The sequence below is a fragment of the Watersipora subatra genome, chromosome 1 (genome assembly GCF_963576615.1).
Source record: "Watersipora subatra chromosome 1, tzWatSuba1.1, whole genome shotgun sequence".
Taxonomy (NCBI): Eukaryota; Metazoa; Bryozoa; class Gymnolaemata; order Cheilostomatida; family Watersiporidae; genus Watersipora; species Watersipora subatra.
The window spans coordinates 57,955,924-57,979,282 of NC_088708.1; the positions used below are offsets into that span (position 1 = coordinate 57,955,924).

The 23,359-nt window shown below is 34.4% G+C and overlaps 1 protein-coding gene across 1 annotated transcript; it reads right to left on the bottom strand.

The window, feature by feature from the left end:
- Positions 1–2,530: 2,530 nt before the first annotated feature.
- LOC137390543 (mRNA export factor-like) lies at positions 2,531–22,943 on the bottom strand. Its single transcript, XM_068076874.1, has 8 exons — positions 22,734–22,943; positions 22,029–22,121; positions 20,339–20,512; positions 14,206–14,277; positions 13,842–13,949; positions 9,477–9,659; positions 3,305–3,499; positions 2,531–2,997 (listed from the first exon to the last, which is right to left on the bottom strand). Exons 1-8 carry the CDS (start codon positions 22,914–22,916, stop codon positions 2,893–2,895), a joined length of 1,113 nt encoding a protein of 370 aa, XP_067932975.1. The 5' UTR covers positions 22,917–22,943; the 3' UTR covers positions 2,531–2,892.
- Positions 22,944–23,359: the final 416 nt, after the last annotated feature.

Sequence of the window (23,359 nt, forward strand, 5' to 3'; positions counted from 1 at the left end):
AGCTGCTGATACGTACATTCCTCCTGATACACTGGTGCCATAGATACGATTACTAATTGATGATAATGTAATACATGGCCTTTGAGATAATAAACATGTATTAAATTTTGTAAAACATGAATCAGCTGGTATGATTGCCTTCTGTAGCTAGTACTGACTATGACAAGTTTAACGACACTGTTAGCAGTTTAACGACACTGTTAACATGCTGATAGCTGTTTAGTGCATTGTGACTCAATTGTTGCACAGCAGTCAGTGTTCCGGTGCTGTTTGTTTTACTGTCTCACCGCTGACAAAACAACTGAATGGCTCCATTATTCAAACCGGAGTGGATATCAGCTGCTTTAATTACGTAGATGGATAACTTGACAAAATTTGTTTATGGCTGACAAATAATTGTATTACACGGCCAGTCTGTGCGAGCAACATTAGCACGAAAAGCATGGTAGAAAATCAATGATTAGATTACGGTGGGTTGCCTTGATTTGATGATCTCTCTGTAAATTTTAACTCATCCAAGCCTACACAATCAATAGTTGAAGATATTCAATGGCTGCTGTAGACAAACATGGCTCATCAGGCGCAGTTTACTCAGAAGGCTTTCATGGCTTGCTGATACATAAACGGTTTAAAATGGTAGACATTGTTCAACTAACCTTACCTAAACAAATCTCTATATTTTTCCTGGCATGCACTCAAGTGTATTTAGGCATTTTATCAGTGCTATTTTTAACAATTGTATTCTTACTAAATAAGGCTCGCTGCCTTCTAGCCAATAGTGTAGTAACAGGTGCAATGGTGAGTGAACAGCATTACAGCTGACTGGCAGATTGCTACATAGTTGCTAGAGAGAACTTGCTAACAACTTATCTAAAAGTCATTTTTTACTGAAACCCCAAAATTTTGGCTAGTTTCAAAGGAATACTTTTATGAGGATCGATATTAAAAACCATTTCTTTACACCAGAATGAAAATTGTTATCCTCAAGCACACTGGGTTGAGTTTAAAAGCAGCAATAATACTGAACAATTCCTGTATTCAGTGTTATATTCCTATATAGGCAATACAAAAAAGCATAAAGCATGTTCAAGGAATGAATGCATTTAATGCATTTCCAACAAATGTATCTAAAATATGGTCATTAGTTTTGGTCATAGACTCCTAATGACTTATGCCTGCAAGGTTGAGCTAACAAGTCCATAGGTGCAGCACTGACCTTACAAATAATTTTTCACGGCATTTTATTTCCCATACATCGATACAAAATTTAATATCTAATTACAGCACACTAGTTCTTAGAAACAAAAAGTAGACGACTCCTACTCAGAATAGGAGGAGCACTGGTTGCTTCTTGCTAAGGGTACTGCACACCACAGCGACATATGTAGGTAATACACACCTCTTGCCACTTTCTCACTGCATTTGAATCCAGTTTGTCAATAATTTGCAACTCTTCAATGCGCCTGAAATTCTTTATTTTTGCTTTCTACTCATCTAGGAGTTTTCAGAACATCTACTGTAGCTTATGCCCCGGTAACGTGTTTAGATGACTTCAAAAACTAAGAAAATTAATATTTAGAATTCTACACAATCTACTGCTTGACAACAAGCGTATTTATATGCCCTGTAATCAAGGATTAAGATATTTTAAACACTCCTGACCAACCAAGGTCAATTCTGTAAAGGGTTCGCATAAAGCTACATACATACAGCTGTTGTAAGGACATGGTGCACACAAGCTGGATTAAAAGGCTATCAGCCTTTTTAATTCTCTGGCTACGGAAAGCATTTGTAACGGCACGCCTTAGTACTTATATCAAAACCTTGAACACGAATTAGAGCTAACGGATGAACCCAAAATTTTGCCACAATAAATTCAGGATATTGGGTTATCATTTTGCAAAAAAAATGAACCAGTTAGTTTTCTTTTCACACAGAATTCACAGCATAATTTCATGGCTTCCATTTTTTAATTTTCGGTTTAGCATGGAGAAAAAGAAAAATTGGAAACAGTGACCTAAACGTATTTCTGCTAGTGGAAATTTTCAACATTGGGCCTCCGAGATTTCTGATGACAATATTTTTCATATTAGAGAATGGGGGTCTGCGTTTTGGTCAAGCTGCGAAATGGCAGCATTTTTATTTGGCAGCTGGCTACGGTAAAATAAAAACAAATTAAAAACAGCCCTTGTTTGACGAATGCATTAATTTTTTAACAGAATTTTCTTTTTATTCTAAAAAAAACTTTAGATTAAAGTTCCTTGACAGAAACTCTAGCTTCTACAACAAAAAAACGGATGCAGGTCAGCAAAAATTTTGTGGCGTGACTTAATTCAGTCAGAATGAGCATAAAATTCCACAGTGAAAGTGTCAAACTTGAACAGGCCTCTAGGAAATCGTAAGTAATCCTCAAATGCTCTAGATGACCAAATATGGCAATGATGACCAAATATGGCAGCAATTGTCCAGCACAAAATATGGCAGCAACCTCGTCAGCAATTGGCTCCTGTCTGCATTGTATATCACTTCCCGTAATGTACTAGTACATTTATTTAACAGATAAAGATGGCCGTAGCGATAGCCTTAGGACCTATGTTTAATTACATGTGCTTCGATATAACAAAATATTCAGATCCCAACTTGTAGTACAATAAAGCCCAGTATTTATAATATCCAAGCAATTATATTAACGTCGATGTACCAGAAACTGGGACAAAACTGATAAGTGCGTTTAGGATCAGATCGTAAACTTGGTATCATCCGCCGTGATACGTGGTACATTCTGCACAGAAAGATGGTGTGGGTAGACAAATACTGAAACAGTAACTCTTAGCTGTACACGTATATACATGGAATAAAAACATGAAGACGACCTATGAGTAACATGACCTCTCATGCTGCCACTCCCTTTTTATTGGCACCCGCTTTCAGTTCCTCACTACATTCTCTCAAGTATATGGCTGGTTTCATCTTTGCCTGGTTATACCCTTCGTGGCCCTGCATAACACACATAAGACATTCTAAAAATATTTTCCATGATGAGCGCGATGTTTCTAGGAAAATAATATGCCCACATCTAGAAAGTATAGTGCGCTAAATAGGTCGATCCACCGGATACCAAGCATGGTTGTTTTCAGGTAAACTGAGCTGTCCTGCCACACACTGAGAAAACCATTTTCTCAGCTCTTTAAATAACAAATGATGGGAATGGCAGTTAGATCTACAGTCATACTACTACTTACGATCAGATCCACATACAAAGTTTTAATACGATGTAATACTTAACATATGTAAAGACGCCCACCTGAGACCAGTCGTATGAGCAAGCGTATGCGAATATCTTTCCAGTTGAATCAAAGGAACAGGCTGTGATTGGCTGATTTAGCTGATCAGATGTTTTCAACTTTGTCCGCACATCTTTATCCCAAAAGTTGAATCGTCCATCTGATCCGACTGTAGCTAAAGTGCCATGCACGGGATGGAAAGCTATATCATTAACCTAGATAAAGATAGTGGTAAAAATATTACAGCCGCGATAGCTTAAAATGGGCTGATTTAAATGGAGCCAGTCGAGTGCTGAGCTATACTTTCTCTGCTAAAATTAAGCACAGACAGGTTTTCACACACACGCATGCACACATACATATAAATATGTATATATACATATATATACATATATATAAATATACCTTTACATATATAGAAACATTTATGTAGTTTTTGCTTTGTACTACATAAAAATTTCTACATAACCTGTCAAACCGTTGCAAGTTCTCAAATTCGATTTGAATAACGATAACCTGGTAGTTACAGTATCTCACCGCACTTGTGAGACAAAATGATCTGTATAGCATTATCTCTATTACATATACAAGTTTCATGACATTCTAGTCCGCTGAGATAAATTGTCAGACGTGTTGACAAAAAAGGTAGAATAAGTAACTGCGTATTTGTTCAGAAATACTTAAAGACGATCAATTGGTGCATGTGTTACAGCGCTGGTCTACCAATCTGAATTTCACGAGTTGGAGTATTAACGAAATATATCTTTTATCCTAACCATGACCCCCTAGATACAGAGAGACGTCGAAAAGGTACACACCATTCTTATTATAGTAAAAATATAGTTTTGTTTTACTTTATAGTAGCTGTATAAAATATTTGTTATTGGTTTTCATTTGCAAAATAGACTTTGCTGTCTAGAAAAAATAAACAAATGATTGTAGATGAGGTTGAAAATGCACTTAACTTATTGTAAAATTACCTCAACCCTCAACAATGAACCATAAAATGAGAGAAAGTGATAAAAAGGAGAAAAGTTGTCGATACAAACCAATAATACTGCAGGTACGGTACAATCAATAATACTGCAGGTACGGTACAGTTAATAATACTGCAGGTACGGTACAGTTCATAATACTGCAGGTACGGTACAGTTAATAATACTGCAGGTACGGTACAGTTAATAATACTGCAGGTACGGTACAGTTAATAATACTGCAGGTACGGTACAGTTAATAATACTGCAGGTACGGTACAGTTAATAATACTGCAGATACAGTACAGTTAATAATACTGCAGGTACGGTACAGTTAATAATACTGCAGGTACGGTACAGTTATTAATACTGCAGATATGGTACAGTTAATAATACTGCAGGTACGGTACAGTTAATAATACTGCAGGTACGGCACAGTTAATAATACTGCAGGTACAGTACAGTTAATAATACTGCAGGTACGGTACAGTTAATAATACTGCAGGTACGGTACAGTTAATAATACTGCAGGTATGGTACAGCTAATAATACTGTAGATACGGTACACTTAATAATACAGTAATACTTCAACTTACGAGTGCTCCAAGGTACGAGAAACTTGAAATACGAGCCAGCTTTTAAGCAAGTTTTAGCACTAACATACGAGCTATGTTTGAGATACGAGCACGTGAGTCAGTTGCCAAGTATGCCGGAGGTGTTTTATGAGAACAGCATCACTCAGTATTTTTCAACTGCTCAGATTATACTTTTGTACCGTGTTTTTTGTGTGCGATTTTCAGTGCAGAACTATGTGAATTAAAAGTACTCTACGTTGACCGAAAGTTTGCCAGTAAAATGAAAGATAATGCAAAGAAAAAACGAATGATAACAGTTGATATTAAACGGAAAATTATTGAAAAAGATGCAAAATGTGTATGCGTGATTGAGCTAGCTCAGCAATATGACAGAAATACATCCACAATTATCAAACCGAAGGATTATATTCAGGGCATTTTGTTCGCAAAAGGACTAACCCATAGTTTCTAAACAGCGCAGCGATCTTCACGACCGCTGATGGAGAGCCTGCTCAAGCATTGGTTAAAAGATAAACAATTGGCCGGGAACAACGTAACTGAAACGATGCTATGTGAAAAGGCCAATGCTATCTATCATAACTATAAAAATAGACGATCGGACAAGTTGGTTCGTGGTCGTGCATTAACCCTTCGTGACGACACCTGTGTTCGTCCTAATCGTGACATGTTGAAAGGGCGACAAAGGCAAACGTCCTTAGATACTGTAGGTTTATCTTAAAACGGCTGGCTAGTCGTGAAAGCGAAACAAAGGAAAAATTAGCTAACCAGCGAGAAACTTCAAACCATGAACGCCGAAGAAATTTTAATTACGTTAAGTTAAAAATGAAAGTTTGCTTTTAGGTTTGTTTCTACGTTTGTCTTTTAAGACATTGATAAAATCCAAATTTATCAAAGTCAACTGTTGTAATGAAGGATAACTTATATCTCCCTCTCTGGCAAATGCTAGCGTTAGCTGCTATCGTATGTATTTAATTTTACATTTTAATTAATCACATTTCCTTGCATTATTTTTTAATTGTTGCTTTTTGAAAGCATTTAGTAAATTAGGGCAATAACCAACATGTTCTTTCTGTTACAATATCTTTCCCATTTTGAGTGTTTTATTTGCATTTTTTAGAGTATGGAAACCAATCAATATATATTTAATGATTCTATATATAAATAAATTGCACCAACATGCGAGTAAATTAACATACAGCTCAGTCTCGGAACGCATTAAGCTTGTAAGTTGAAGTATGACTGTACTGCAGATATGGTACAGTTAATAATACTGCAGATACGGTACAGTTAATAATACTGCAGGTACGGTACAGTTAATAATACTGCAGGTACAGTACAGTTAATAATACTGCAGATACGGTACAGTTAATAATACTGCAGGTACGGTACAGTTAATAATACTGCAGGTACGGTACAGTTAATAATACTGCAGGTACGGTACAGTTAATAATACTGCAGGTACGGTACAGTTAATAATACTGCAGGTACGGTACAGTTAATAATACTGCAGATACGGTACAGTTAATAATACTGCAGGTACGGTACAGTTAATAATACTGCAGGTACGGTACAGTTAATAATACTGCAGGTACGGTACAGTTAATAATACTGCAGGTACGGTACAGTTAATAATACCGCAGGTACGGTACAGTTAATAATACTGCAGGTACGGTACAGTTAATAATACCGCAGGTACGGTACAGTTAATAATACCGCAGGTACGGTACAGTTAATAATACCGCAGGTACAGTACAGTTAATAATACTGCAGGTACGGTACAGTTAATAATACTGCAGGTACGGTACAGTTAATAATACTGCAGATACGGTACAATCAATAATACTGCAGGTACGGTACAGTTAATAATACTGCAGGTACGGTACAGTTAATAATACCGCAGGTACGGTACAGTTAATAATACTGCAGGTACGGTACAGTTAATAATACTGCAAGTACGGTACAGTTAATAATACTGCAGGTACGGTACAGTTAATAATACTGCAGATACGGTACAGTTAATAATACTGCAGGTACGGTACAGTTAATAATACTGCAGGTACGGTACAGTTAATAATACTGCAGGTACGGTACAGTTAATAATACTGCAGGTACGGTACAGTTAATAATACTGCAGGTACGATACAGTTAATAATACCGCAGGTACGGTACAGTTAATAATACCGCAGGTACGATACAATCAATAATACTGCAGGTACGATACAGTTAATAATACTGCAGGTACAGTACAGTTAATAATACTGCAGGTACGGTACAGTTAATAATACCGCAGGTACGGTACAGTTAATAATACTGCAGGTACGGTACAGTTAATAATACTGCAGGTACGGTACAGTTAATAATACTGCAGGTACGGTACAGTTAATAATACTGCAGGTACGGTACAGTTAATAATACTGCAGGTACGGTACAGTTAATAATACTGCAGATACGGTACAGTTAATAATACTGCAGGTACGGTACAGTTAATAATACTGCAGGTACGGTACAGTTAATAATACTGCAGGTACGGTACAGTTAATAATACTGCAGGTACGGTACAGTTAATAATACTGCAGGTACGATACAGTTAATAATACTGCAGGTACGGTACAGTTAATAATACCGCAGGTACGATACAATCATTAATACTGCAGGTACGGTACAGTTAATAATACTGCAGGTACGGTACAGTTAATAATACTGCAGGTACGGTACAGTTAATAATACTGCAGGTACGGTACAGTTAATAATACTGCAGGTACGGTACAGTTAAGAATACTGCAGGTACGGTACAGTTAATAATACTGCAGGTACGGTACAGTTAATAATACTGCAGGTACGGTACAGTTAATAATACTGCAGGTACGGTACAGTTAATAATACTGCAGGTACGGTACAGTTAATAATACTGCAGGTACGGTACAGTTAATAATACTGCAGGTACGGTACAGTTAATAATACTGCAGGTACGGTACAGTTAATAATACTGCAGGTACGGTACAGTTAATAATACTGCAGGTACGGTACAGTTAATAATACTGCAGGTACGGTACAGTTAATAATACTGCAGGTACGGTACAGTTAATAATACTGCAGGTACGGTACAGTTAATAATACTGCAGGTACGGTACAGTTAATAATACTGCAGGTACGGTACAGTTAATAATACTGCAGGTACGGTACAGTTAATAATACTGCAGGTACGGTACAGTTAATAATACTGCAGGTACGGTACAGTTAATAATACTGCAGGTACGGTACAGTTAATAATACTGCAGGTACGGTACAGTTAATAATACTGCAGGTACGGTACAGTTAATAATACTGCAGGTACGGTACAGTTAATAATACTGCAGGTACGGTACAGTTAATAATACTGCAGGTACGGTACAGTTAATAATACTGCAGGTACGGTACAGTTAATAATACTGCAGGTACGGTACAGTTAATAATACTGCAGGTACGATACAGCCAACAAATTTAAAAGTTAACTCTAGTTTTTCTTTTTGTATAGTCAAAAGTGCATGTTCTTCCCTGTGCATGTTTATTTAGAGATCTACAAGCTAGAGGTCAGTTAGCAAATTTCTTGCATCCAAAAGGCCGCCCGAAAGAGAGTGCAAAATATAGGCGACATATGATTCACCCATGAAAGAGTTAAATTTACCTTCTAAAAATTCTGACGAGCTGTTTGAAAAATACAACGTCACCCTTTATTTGAATGATATCGCTTACAAATCATCACTATAGACTAAGAGTTAACAAATAAATTGCCATGGTGTTCAAATAAAGGTTTTACGGTATATACAGAAGGGGACTGTTTATGAGACATTTCAGACAATGTTTCCGGTAACTAGATGTCATAAACTTAGTAATTTGTACTAAAATGTTTTCATTGTTAAGACATAGCATTGTTTTCTCTGCGCGAATTATAGCAATGAAAATAGCGGCCAAACCGCTAGTGCTATTACAAATCCTTGCTGACAACAAGCGCTTTGCTGATCCTTGCTCTTTGCAATACAAATATCTGAAGGTTACTTCAATAACAGTACTGGAAAATCCAGGAAGGACATCATGGTCTTCACATGACTGAGGTAGATTATCATTGGTCAATCTATTTGTCAGCATGACATAGCATTAGTAGCAATGGTGTGTGTGTGGTGTGTATGCGCGGTGTGTGTGTGTGGTGTGTATGCGGTGTGTGTTTAAATACAGCAAATATCCACATTACTAGTCAGTATTATGGTTCGTTAGTTGTTTGTAACCAGACATTTAGTTCTACTCCTTGGCAGCAGCACTTTGACAGATTAGTTCAAATCGAAATACCATCTTGAAGAGTTGAAGTTCAAGTGAAAATGTTCAGATGAAGTTAAGGTCAACACTTACGTAGTCAGCACCCAATCGAACTAAAGAATCAACAAAAACAAAACATACCTTGGCAATTATATACCTTAATTCATATGCTCAGCCTCGTATTATACCAATATAGATGCTAACTGCTTTATGACACATTAAACTAGCAAATCGGTCGCTAAAATTGTTTCGATTAAAAATTCCTTGACTATAGAATGGTCGACAAAGATCATCTAGGGATTTTGACATGTAGAGTATTATTTGCCACGCACCGCGAATATGTCTTGCACGGCTCCAGTGCTTGCTGGGACAGACCGGTGACACTTGAAGGAAAAGTTGTCCTTAGGGTTAGCGGCTTGTATATAGTGTATGGCAACTCTGCCTTCAATTCCTCCAAGAGCAAATCCAGCAGGGGTGTTTGTCTTTCTGTCTTTGAATATGGAGACAACCCGGTGCTGTATAAAAAGGGGAGACAATCCGGTACTGAATAAAAAGGGGAGACAACCTATTGCTGAATAAAAAAGAAGCAGAACCCAATGATAAACAGTACAATGATAAAAATAGATACAACAGTACAATGATACAAATAGATATAACAGTACAATGATACAAATAGATATAACAGTATAATGATACAAATAGATACAAATAGATACAACAGTACAATGATATAAATAGATATAACAGAACAATGACACAAATAGATACAACAGTACAATGATATAAATAGATATAACAGTACAATGATACAAATAGATATAACAGTACAATGAAACAAATAGATATTAGAGTACAATGATACAAATAGATATAACAGAACAATGATACAAATAGATATAACAGTACAATGATACAAATAGATATAACAGTATAATGATACAAATAGATACAAATAGATACAACAGTACAATGATATAAATAGATATAACAGTACAATGATACAAATAGATATAACAGTATAATGATACAAATAGATACAAATAGATATAACAGTACAATGATACAAATAGATATAACAGTACAATGAAACAAATAGATATTAGAGTACAATGATACAAATAGATATAACAGAACAATGATACAAATAGATATAACAGTACAATGATACAAATAGATATAACAGTATAATGATACAAATAGATACAAATAGATACAACAGTACAATGATATAAATAGATATAACAGTACAATGATACAAATAGATATAACAGTATAATGATACAAATAGATACAAATAGATACAACAGTACAATGATACAAATAGATATAACAGTACAATGAAACAAATAGATATTAGAGTACAATGATACAAATAGATATAACAGAACAATGATACAAATAGATATAACAGTACAATGATACAAATAGATATAACAGTATAATGATACAAATAGATACAAATAGATACCACAGTACAATGATACAAATAGATATAACAGTACAATGATACAAATAGATATAACAGTATAATGATACAAATAGATACAAATAGATACAACAGTACAATGATATAAATAGATATAACAGAACAATGATACAAATAGATATAACAGTACAATGAAACAAATAGATATAACAGTACAATGATACAAATAGATATAACAGAACAATGATACAAATAGATATAACAGTACAATGAAACAAATAGATATAACAGTACAATGATACAAATAGATATAACAGTACAATGAAACAAATAGATATAACAGTACAATGATACAAATAGATATAACAGAACAATGATACAAATAGATACAACAGTACAATGAAACAAATAGATATAACAGTACAATGATATAAATAGATATAACAGTACAATGATATAAATAGATATAACAGTACAATGAAACAAATAGATATTAGAGTACAATGATACAAATAGATATAACAGTACAATGATACAAATAGATATAACAGTATAATGATACAAATAGATACAAATAGATACAACAGTACAATGATATAAATAGATATAACAGAACAATGACACAAATAGATACAACAGTACAATGATATAAATAGATATAACAGTACAATGATACAAATAGATATAACAGTACAATGATACAAATAGATATAACAGTACAATGATACAAATAGATACAAATAGATACAACAGTACAATGATATAGATAGATATAACAGAACAATGATACAAATAGATACAACAGTACAATGATACAAATAGATATAACAGTACAATGATACAAATAGATATAACAGAACAATGATACAAATAGATATAACAGTACAATGATACAAATAGATACAAATAGATACAACAGTACAATGATATAGATAGATATAACAGAACAATGATACAAATAGATACAACAGTACAATGATACAAATAGATATAACAGTACAATGAAACAAATAGATATTAGAGTACAATGATATAAATAGATATAACAGTACAATGATACAAATAGATACAACAGTACAATGATACAAATAGATATAACAGTACAATGATATAAATAGATATAACAGAACAATGATACAAATAGATACAACAGTACAATGATATAAATAGATATAACAGTACAATGATACAAATAGATATAACAGTACAATGATACAAATAGATATAACAGTACAATGATACAAATAGATACAAATAGATACAACAGTACAATGATATAGATAGATATAACAGAACAATGATACAAATAGATACAACAGTACAATGATACAAATAGATATAACAGTACAATGAAACAAATAGATATAACAGTACAATGATACAAATAGATATAACAGAACAATGATATAAATAGATATAACAGAACAATGACACAAATAGATACAACAGTACAATGATATAAATAGATATAACAGTACAATGATACAAATAGATATAACAGTACAATGATACAAATAGATATAACAGTACAATGATACAAATAGATACAAATAGATACAACAGTACAATGATATAGATAGATATAACAGAACAATGATACAAATAGATACAACAGTACAATGATACAAATAGATATAACAGTACAATGATACAAATAGATATAACAGAACAATGATACAAATAGATATAACAGTACAATGATACAAATAGATACAAATAGATACAACAGTACAATGATATAGATAGATATAACAGAACAATGATACAAATAGATACAACAGTACAATGATACAAATAGATATAACAGTACAATGAAACAAATAGATATTAGAGTACAATGATATAAATAGATATAACAGTACAATGATACAAATAGATACAACAGTACAATGATACAAATAGATATAACAGTACAATGATATAAATAGATATAACAGAACAATGATACAAATAGATACAACAGTACAATGATATAAATAGATATAACAGTACAATGATACAAATAGATATAACAGTACAATGATACAAATAGATATAACAGTACAATGATACAAATAGATACAAATAGATACAACAGTACAATGATATAGATAGATATAACAGAACAATGATACAAATAGATACAACAGTACAATGATACAAATAGATATAACAGTACAATGAAACAAATAGATATTAGAGTACAATGATACAAATAGATATAACAGAACAATGATACAAATAGATATAACAGTACAATGATACAAATAGATATAACAGTATAATGATACAAATAGATACAAATAGATACAACAGTACAATGATACAAATAGATATAACAGTACAATGAAACAAATAGATATTAGAGTACAATGATACAAATAGATATAACAGAACAATGATACAAATAGATATAACAGTACAATGATATAAATAGATATAACAGAACAATGATACAAATAGATACAACAGTACAATGATATAAATAGATATAACAGTACAATGATACAAATAGATATAACAGTACAATGATACAAATAGATATAACAGTACAATGATACAAATAGATACAAATAGATACAACAGTACAATGATATAGATAGATATAACAGAACAATGATACAAATAGATACAACAGTACAATGATACAAATAGATATAACAGTACAATGAAACAAATAGATATTAGAGTACAATGATATAAATAGATATAACAGTACAATGATACAAATAGATACAACAGTACAATGATACAAATAGATATAACAGTACAATGATACAAATAGATATAACAGTACAATGGTACAATGATCTTCAATGATCAAGATGAAAGAAACTTGTTGATATAACTACACTAAGTTTGGAAAGAAACAATTGCAAGCTATATCCATAACAAAAACAGGAAAGACCCTGCTCACCCCGGTTATTATGAGACTTGATATCGTGTGAGAGACAGAATGACAATGAGAAATGTTAGTATATTTGCAAAATCATAATCTTTACGATAACAAGAGCCATGTCTGTCCATCTGCCCGGAGCTGCAGTTAGAGATTGAGAAAAATATTGCATCATACGGGATTTGATCCCTAACATTCAACTCGGTGGACCAAAACTCTAACACCTGCACCAATCACCTGCACTAACCAACCACTTCATGTTACTAGGGAATAATTGTGAAGAGAGTTATTCTCTGTGCTTTATCAGCCCACCTGATGATCTCTCACAGCACAGTAGCCTGTTGGGGTGTACACATGTAACTGAAACACGAGGAAACGTGTAGTAATTAAACTCACCTGATACTTAAGAGGCGATTCCATGGTTTTGAACTCTTTGGGCTGGCCGTCGAGCTGGTAAATGACAACCTGTCTACCAGCGGTACCGACAACTGCCATCGGATAGACCTGGAGCATACACAGAGCGTTGTGCTAGGCATATGCATTGTCAAATTTAATTGTATCGAGTTTTTGGAAAAAAAGTAAAGATACTGCTAGAAATGCATATATATCAAAACTAGAACATGTGTAGAAAATTATACCGTCCATTAGGCTTACTGTATATTATGAGTAGAGAAATGAGTATGACTTTACAATTAACTTTTTTACAACTAAACGAACAAAAACTACCAAAAAACATGAAAAGAAGCTATTCAAGTCTTACCACATCCGCGCAATAAGCCCTCTCCGGCAGTTGTAAGGTCGCCATTGGTGTTGGAGTCCTTGTGTCCCAAAACTACAAAAGGCAATGGCTCCCGTCAAGTTTAAAATTAGCGAGTAAGATACTTCCTCAAAACTTAGTAAAAGATAAACAGTACATGATCCTTATTCCTAAGGTCTGCCCGGCTCAGTTACTGCTGATTTCAATTGATTAAAACAAGAAGGCATGACCTATCGATCTAGACATGACCTATTGATTTAGACACGCCCTATTGATCTCGGCTGTATAGCAAAATACAAAAAATTCAAAATAACATATATATAATAATTATAATTACATACTGTGACACATTGATAGGTGAGCAAGTGAAATCCACACCAGCCATCACAAACTTCTATCAAACTCAAAATATTGCTCATTCGAGTTTTATTTACTAAAAAAGCAGCCTTCTGATGCCAAACTACTTCATGAAAGAGTGATGCCAGATTTATTGATATTGTAATAACTGTTTTTGATATTTGATTATATTTATTATATTTATATTCAAAGGTTGACTTGCAACAAAGTTCTCATTACAGTTACTTGGTATCAAAAGATTCACCATGTCTTACTCTGCTGTGTTGTAGGTTCAAAATATGTGGAAATGTGATTACAAGCTCTTAAAAGCTAAAAAACGAACAGTTAATAGCAGCCATCACGCAAACGCCATAGATTGGAATCCCTGTCCAAAACGCTCAAATGGGATGTAGTTGAACACGATGGCTTGTTTACAACTTCATGCAACCTCATCCGTCGAAATACTTTCACAAATAGACTTCACACATTCAATAAAACCATGTCTATTGTCCTTGAGCGTCCATTTTACTATCATTTTAATGCTGTCACTTTGAGCACTGATATCTAATAACCTACCATAAAAATTTGTTTAATTTTTTAAACTTAGTTCGAATAAATACCTCAGATAAACATGACGAGCCTGTTAGTCACCTGTGATAGTCGAACAATGCTGCAGAAATTGTTTGCCCTATTTGGCAGGAAGTGTGGGTCCCATGATCAGATTACGACTAGATGATTAGACCAAACTGAAGCGAAACTGTAAAGTAGCGAGCATCTATATTTGATAAGGGCTTTTCGGTAAAACCTGAAGTGTTTGTCATAAACTAGTGCTACGAGAACTTTTATATTGAGCCTTTTATTAGCCTTTCAATTCACGTGGTAACATAATGATTGTGTCAAAACAATAACCAAAATATTTGAGAACGTCATCAAAATAAAGAGATTCCACATGATGGCGTTTTCATGATGGCTGTGATTTACTGTTCGTTTTTAAGCTTTTAAGAGCTTGTAATCACATTTTCACATATTTTGTACCTACAACTCAGCAGAGTAAAACATGGTGAATCTTTTGATACCAATTATCTGTAAAGTGAATTTTGTTGCAAGTAAACTTTTAATAATTTGTCATTTATGATACTATGTTTGGTAGTTAATTACTTAGTATTATAGTTTATGAATTATCTGTATCATTTAAAAACTTAATAAATTATCCACATTTTCACGATAATGAACTGGCTGTAAATAGACTCATCAAATAATCTGAGACACAAATATGGGGAAAAAAAAGAGAAAATTTACACTAACCTAATTTGACCTACACGATGAGCAGGAACTTCACACAAGAGTGACTAGAGATATGTTGTGGAGTGCGCTAGCAAGAAATTCTTCCTTCACACAAATAGGAAATTTAAAATATCGTCTATAAGAATTCACTTTTCTTGGAAGTCATCTGTTTAATATTCATCAAAGATACTACTTTTCATGAATAAGAATTTTGAATGGACAACTTGTAGACAATCTAGTTCCAAAATCAAGCGTTTTTAATATAATTATGGATGTTGCAACTGTCTGCAGACGGTATTTTGCAAAGATCACGAATGTTTCTATAGGGAGTGTCAGTCAGGAGTGTCATACAGCTAATAAACAATCACAGTGCGGTATTTTAATTTATGGCACCTGCTGCTTGCCAAGCTTTGATCACAAGGTTGATGTTTCACCGATGACATATAAACCTATGGCTGACTCATTGTATTATCTGACAAAACCAGAAAACACAGATGTGAAGAATAATGACATCAAATCAAACTAAATCCATGAGAAAGTTTTGTATAAAATAAAATGCTTGGTTTAGCTTGCCATAGATTGTTGAATTCTACTAGACCAAATTGATACCAATTATACTTTTCCACTATCTGCAATATACCATCATAAAGATTTCAGATTTTAAAAAGAATCGGAGCTCACTCACAGCTATCTTGGTTGCCATTAACTTTGAGCATCAAATTAACTAAATATTGTTTTTGGGAGGCATTTTAGCAACCCATCTATCGACATTGAACAATTGCATTTTTCTCCCCAGAAAATGGTGTAGTATAAATGTACTTTTAGGAAACATTCTCAAACCTATCTAAATATATGTATATGTATGTATACATGTCTGCAGCGGTATTCAGCCCTATGAACTGTATAAAATGATATGCTAATATAATAATATTAATAATGAAAACCTTCCAAACAGCTTTACTCGTAAATTTAACAGTCAATCTCTCACTTGTAGACGTGAGACAAAATTGTTAGGATTTGTTTTGACAGATCGACTCTCTTGGAGTAGCCATGTCGACACTATCTGTAGTAGGCCTACGGTCACGAAGTCATTGACTCTGCTCCAGTTTTGCAGGCCATACATAAACTCAAAATCTCCCATTGCATTTTATTATCAGTTTATATTTTGCCATATTATTTATGGTATCCACATTTATTATAATCTAGCGCCAAGATATGTCAAAGGATTTATTTTTGTTGCAAAAAGGAGCATTTCGACTAATTGCAAATCTACATCATATTCCTGCATATATTACTTCAACGAATGATCTTTCCAAATCTTTGCATCTTCTTACTCTGCCTAAACTAAATGTTTATTTTACTTCAATTCAAGGTTTCAAGGTCTTTCATAGTTTGTGTCCTCATTTTATACATGACAGTTACAGGTTCTCAACTCATTTCAACTTACGTGATATGAGAAAATTGCATACAACCACTAACAATTATTTGGAAAATATCATGGCCAGCTGCTTCAACAATCTTCCACCTAATATCCGTTCTCTTAGCGGAGAAAGGCATTTTAAACACTATTTGCCAAACTATTTATTCGATTTTAATGGCTAACTATTACACTGTTTTTTTAATGTTTTAGTATTGTTGTATGGCCTAATTTGAAAAACATTTCTATTTTTGAAATGAAATTATTGCCAAAAAGGTACTATATACAATAATATATATATGCTTACTATGATCGATTAATTGAGGCAATTCAGCCTATTTAACACATGTAGCATGTACATGAATGACATCACCACAAGGAATGATGTCGTAAGACCTGGTGCAATAAGACAATTATTATTAAGCTCAGTTGAGCAATACTGGACAGCAGGTATTCGTGATCTGGAAGAGATCGTTTATGAGAAAAACATTGACTAGCATAGCAGCCATTACAGTAGTCTCTGTAGTCTGTAGTCTCATAAAAAGCCTTTTCTGTAAGTGATCTTTAGCGATTTTGTATTTTGTAAGATTTCTGTAGGTATGTTAATTCCCTAACATTTTAATCAGATCAAGTTATCTATAATGCAACGGTGTGCGATGGCTGTTATACTTCACTATGACAATGTTAACACCCATCACCTCTACACTGCTTGCAGTGTGAAGTGTATAAGGTACAAGTATGGCAATTAGCAGTAGGGCTATCATGGGTATGTGCCTAGTTGTAAAGCTCGACTCACATTGGAGGCTGCTTGATCCCTGTTTATATTACAAGGCACCTTATGCCGGTAAGAAGTTGTGTTCCCATACGCGATTACAGAGTTGTCCTTTTAACTGGCTAGCCTTAGCACTAATCTATACTTTGCTAATAACCACAGATTTAATGTAAAGTTCATAAAGCTGAAGATCATCATAACAATCTACTTTTTGAAACTAAATATTTGTGACACCTACATAAATATTTAATTGTCAGATGCATTCTATCAAGGATATTAACTTGTATTCAAATTCTTGGTATCCTTGGAGATAAGGTCTACACACTAGAAACGTTGTTGTGGCTGGCTACATTCAGAGACCGATTTTCATGATACAGAATCAGCAATATTGCTCGATAATACCTGCCTAGTGCAGTTGTAAAAAGGATTATTTCAGTGACAATCTAGCTTTCGCTAGAAACTTTCCATAATGTGAAAATGTACTCGCCATTAATATAGAGTCAGCCAGTAACTATGGCGCCTTACAGTGCCTCGCGTTGCGCGTTCACAACTCGAGTTGTACAACTCGAGTTGCCGTGTTGTCCAACTCGAGTTGCTGAATTGTACAACTCGGCCTGGGTTTTTGACGAACTCGAGTTGTGTTACGCAAAACTAACACGGGTTCGTAAAGAAATCAAAGTGAGTAATTGGGGTGTCTCATTTACAGAAATTTAATAATAATAATTTAAATACATATACATATTTAAATTATATATATTGGCGAGATTTGCGCATATTCATTTCTATAAATATAAAGAGACAAAAACAATTGTAGAATGTAAAAGGCAAACTAAAAAAACAATCTATATGAGAACCAAGCAGCGAAATTTTTTTCCCAAACAGGTTTACATACGGCAGTAAAATTTTGGCTCATGATTGGCTTTAGTAATTGAGTTTTAGTAATCAAAACCTACATCATTACATTGAAAGTCAATAGTTATAATTTGAGAAGAACACAAAATTCCAAAATTTTATTCAAAATGGCTTAAATTAATGAGTTTTAAGTGAGCACCTCTTACGTTTTAACAGCACTTTTTGAATGATAACATCAGTTTTGCTACTTTATTTCGAATTTTGTGTTCCTTTCTAATTATAACTATTGATTTCTAATGTAATGATGTAAGTTTTGGTTACTAAAACTCAATTACTAAAGCCAATCATGAGCCAAAGTTTTACTGCCGTATGTAAACCTGTTTGGGAAAAAGAAATTCGCAGCCAGCCGGGCAACTTCTTTTTCAAATGAAAAAAGAGTCATCTCTCTAGAATCTGACAAGAAACTGAATGAACACCGAAAATGAACATAGAAATTATTTCAACGGCGTTTAATGATGCACCAAAATAAATTCCATATATAGAAAATATTGCTAGAGAAAATGAAACGATGAGATGTTCTCAAGCCGAGTTGTTGAACTCGAGTTGCTGTTGAAAGAACTCGGCTTGGGTTTTGATGAACTCGAGTTGTGCAACTCGAGTTGTACAACTCGAGTTATATTTACAAACGCGAGTTGTACAACTCGAGTTGTGCAACTCGAGTTGTACAACTCGAGTTGCAAACTCGGCACAGTATAATTCTAATAATTTGCTATTAGTTCTAGTTTTACAGTACATACATAGTTTAATTTCTATTAGCTAACGGGTGCCTATTGATATACCATTGTTAATATAACCAGATCTACGGCTATGCTATCGTAATACCAATATATTGCACCTTACTTTTGAAAAGTCGCGTTGCGTGTTCACAACTCGAGTTGTGCAACTCGAGTTGTACAACTCGAGTTGTGAACGCGCAACGCGAGGCACTGTAAGGCGCCATAAGTAACAAATAGCAAACTACGACCAAAGTATTGAACCTGATGAGCTAATCCTATCGAAAACAGGAGCCGCCCACATTGCTAGAAGACATCGGCGTGTTTAGCCAGCTTTTAACTGGCAGCTAGAAAAATCCTAAGACGGCTGGCCTCCCACCCATGATAGACAATCTGATAGAAAAAGGCCTAAGATGGCTGGGACATGTGCACAGAATGAGTCAATAGTGATTGCCAAAACAACTAATATAAGGGGAATCAGGGGAGACCCAGATGTCCTGGTAAATGAAACTTGTTTACCAAAAGTTTCTAACTCAGTGAAGGCTGACATAGAAAGATGTAGCTAAGCGTAACATGAAAAGGTTAAGAACAGAGCTGCATGGAAATCAGTGATAAAGTCTAAACCATAAGACAGTCGTTGTCGAAATGACTGAGAAGTAGAGAACTAAAATCAACTAGACTTGAAGATGCAAAATGGCGTACCTTAAGGGTTTTATCCCAGCTTCCAGTCATTACGCAGCTGTATGTGGGAGATTTAATCCAGTGTACAGTTTTTATGGGAGCATCGTGTTGAGCAATCTGGGTGGCCTGGTTTGTAGCTAAATCCCAGACCTTGGCCGTTTTATCAGCTGATGCAGTAAAGATTTTAGTTCCATCCTGCATTGAAAAATCATAGATATAGTTTATTGGGCAAATGAAATACTGTAAAACCTCTATTTGAACGCTACCTTTATTTGAACACTACCTCTATTTGACCGCCACTGTAACATTCTTTGAGCCCTTAATAGAACGTGATCAGTAGAAAACTGTCCAAAAAATGGTGCTAATAGATTAATGACTCAGTTAGATCAATAACAATTAACCCTTTCATTGTTACTGTAGTAGTTGCCATGGTTTTAGTGACAGTGTACCTGAGAAGTTTGATTGTTACAATCATCAAAACTACACTTTGATTCAAAGTCACTAACGTCTATTGTCTTCAAAATCATACATAATGTGGTTTAAAATCTCTTGAATGATGAAAATACTCCTGGAGAAACACCATATGATGTAATAGCATTAGTTCTTATGGTGTATCGAAGTCCATTTCATAACTCCAAAGCTTCATGGTTCTTTTCTTTAAAAGCTTGAAAACGACACTATCGAAATAATTAATATCTGTATCGGGGTAATATTTTTTTGGTCAAAGTAGTTCCTTGTTTAACTTGTTCTGATACTTCGACATATGTGAAAAACAGTTTAGCAGAAATGCTGGAGCCAACAGCAATAATGTCGCTGCACCCGAAGGAAGTGCAAAATATAGGCAACATTAGCATTGCTCGTTTTTCATTCGGAATTAATCGTCCTAAAATACTGATAAACTAGTCAAAAAATACAGCGCCCTTTCTAATAAAACGCCCCCATAGGGAAGGTAGAAAAATACAGCGTAATGGCATTAAAATATAGGTTTTACGGTAGTTGTCACATAATTTTATGTACATGTGTAGTTTTAAAACAAAATGTATAATCTATTTAGACAGACAGAAGCTGGCATCAATACAAATGGCTGGCCTTAAGGGTAGTAGTACATTAACTCAAACCCAAAGTTCAAAAACTCTTACAGCCTGGGAACTAACCACATCCTGACTGGACTTGTATCAGCCATAAGACAACCTACTCAAGCTCAGATGTGCAATTCAAGAAGCATGCATTGCTAACAATTACCAACAACTATAAGTGTTTGAGTCACAATCCTAGTGGCACGACTCAAAACTGCAGTAGTATAACAACTTCTAATCTCAATTGTTAAATTCTCTTCCCAAGTACTATAACCCCTTCCCTAGTACTATAACCACTTCTCTAGTATTATAACCCCTTGCCTTAGTGCTATAACCCCTTCCCTAGTCCTATAATGCCTTCCCTAGTACTATAACCCCTTTCTAGTACTATAACACCTTCCCTAGTACTATAACCCCTTCCAAAGTATTATAACCCTTCCCTAGTGATATAACACCTTCCCTAGTACTATAACCCCTTCCCTAGTACTATAACCCTTTTCCTAGTACTATATGCTTACATATTACATGGTGATTATCTGAACGATATAAAGATTCAAATGTAGAAGTTTATTTCAACCATGAGACCTGAACTGGTAGACATACAGGAATGAAAAGACAAGACACGGAATACTCACATCACTCCAATCTACGTCTAGTATAGGAAGGGAATGGCTTTGCTCTGCCTTGGGCACAGTCTGTCCTGTTTGCTGCACTTCCCAGCACCGCACCTGCCACACAATCATGAAACCATTAACAATACGAGTTAGAGCATTACATGTCTAAAACGAATTAAAATTATGAAATTATTTCTTCTTTACACACTAAATTTAATTAAACCATAGGGACAACACAGAGCTACTCAGAGCAATGCCCATCTTGCTGCTTAAAACAGTACATATTTATTTAACCATCTAACACAAGCCTTGCAGCGACAATACATGCTTGACATTCATAGATATGAATTATTTTAGAACCATAGAATTTTTTCTAACAAACAATACAAATTATCAATAATACTCATTGTTTAGACATGCCTAAGCAATAGTCTCAACGAAGTAAACACTAAAAGATGTCAGCTCATGGCAAAAAGTTGTGCGAGTTTCATTTACCAGGAGAAAACAACTCAGATGTCTGAACTCTTACAAAAGTGACAAGTGATTAGTCTTCACAGGAAGGTCTCCTTGTCGATAATGCAATAAATGTTTGAGGCTGCGAAACCATATATGAAGATTTCAAACATTGAATCAAGAAATTATAGTAACAAGTAACAACTGTCTCTAGTATCCTGTGCATCTTAACTTTCTTTTGCGAGGTAGCTGGTAATAGAGAGCAAAGCTTACAGTGTTATTCCAGCTGGAGGCACATATGAACATTCCTGTCGGACTCCATGCCAGAGCACTGATACTGTCATCAGGGGGTGAATCAACAGCGATGTCTTTATTAGGGTTCACCTGACCCGTTGACCAAGTGTATACATTACTAGTATTGCTAGCAGCGCTGCCGAATGCACTTCCACCGAACATACTCGTTTCTATCTTTGAAATATGTCACTACAAGATAAAAAGTCTAAGAAAAGTGAATAGTGGAAATGTTGAATAGCATACAAAAAGGAAACACTCGGTAAAAGTGAACAAATATGAGCAAATAAGAATATAGCTTTGTCAACCCTTTTGCCATGCACACAATACAGGTGTAAATGGCAAATGTCGCCGCCAATAAATTTGACGCTGGTTGAGTATTGGCAAGGTTGGCCATTCCGACAAAATGAATGTCTAAAGACATACATTACAACTATCTTTTGGAACAGTCAAACCCTATTCTGCTTTTGGTTTTCTAAGCTAAAAAAATTCAACAATTCAGCATCACAGGGACTGGACTACATATCACTTAAACAACAACACACATCGAAACCATGAATGTATAGGCTCGGAAAACCTGTTGTCAAATTGATGCTAAAAAAGGAGTT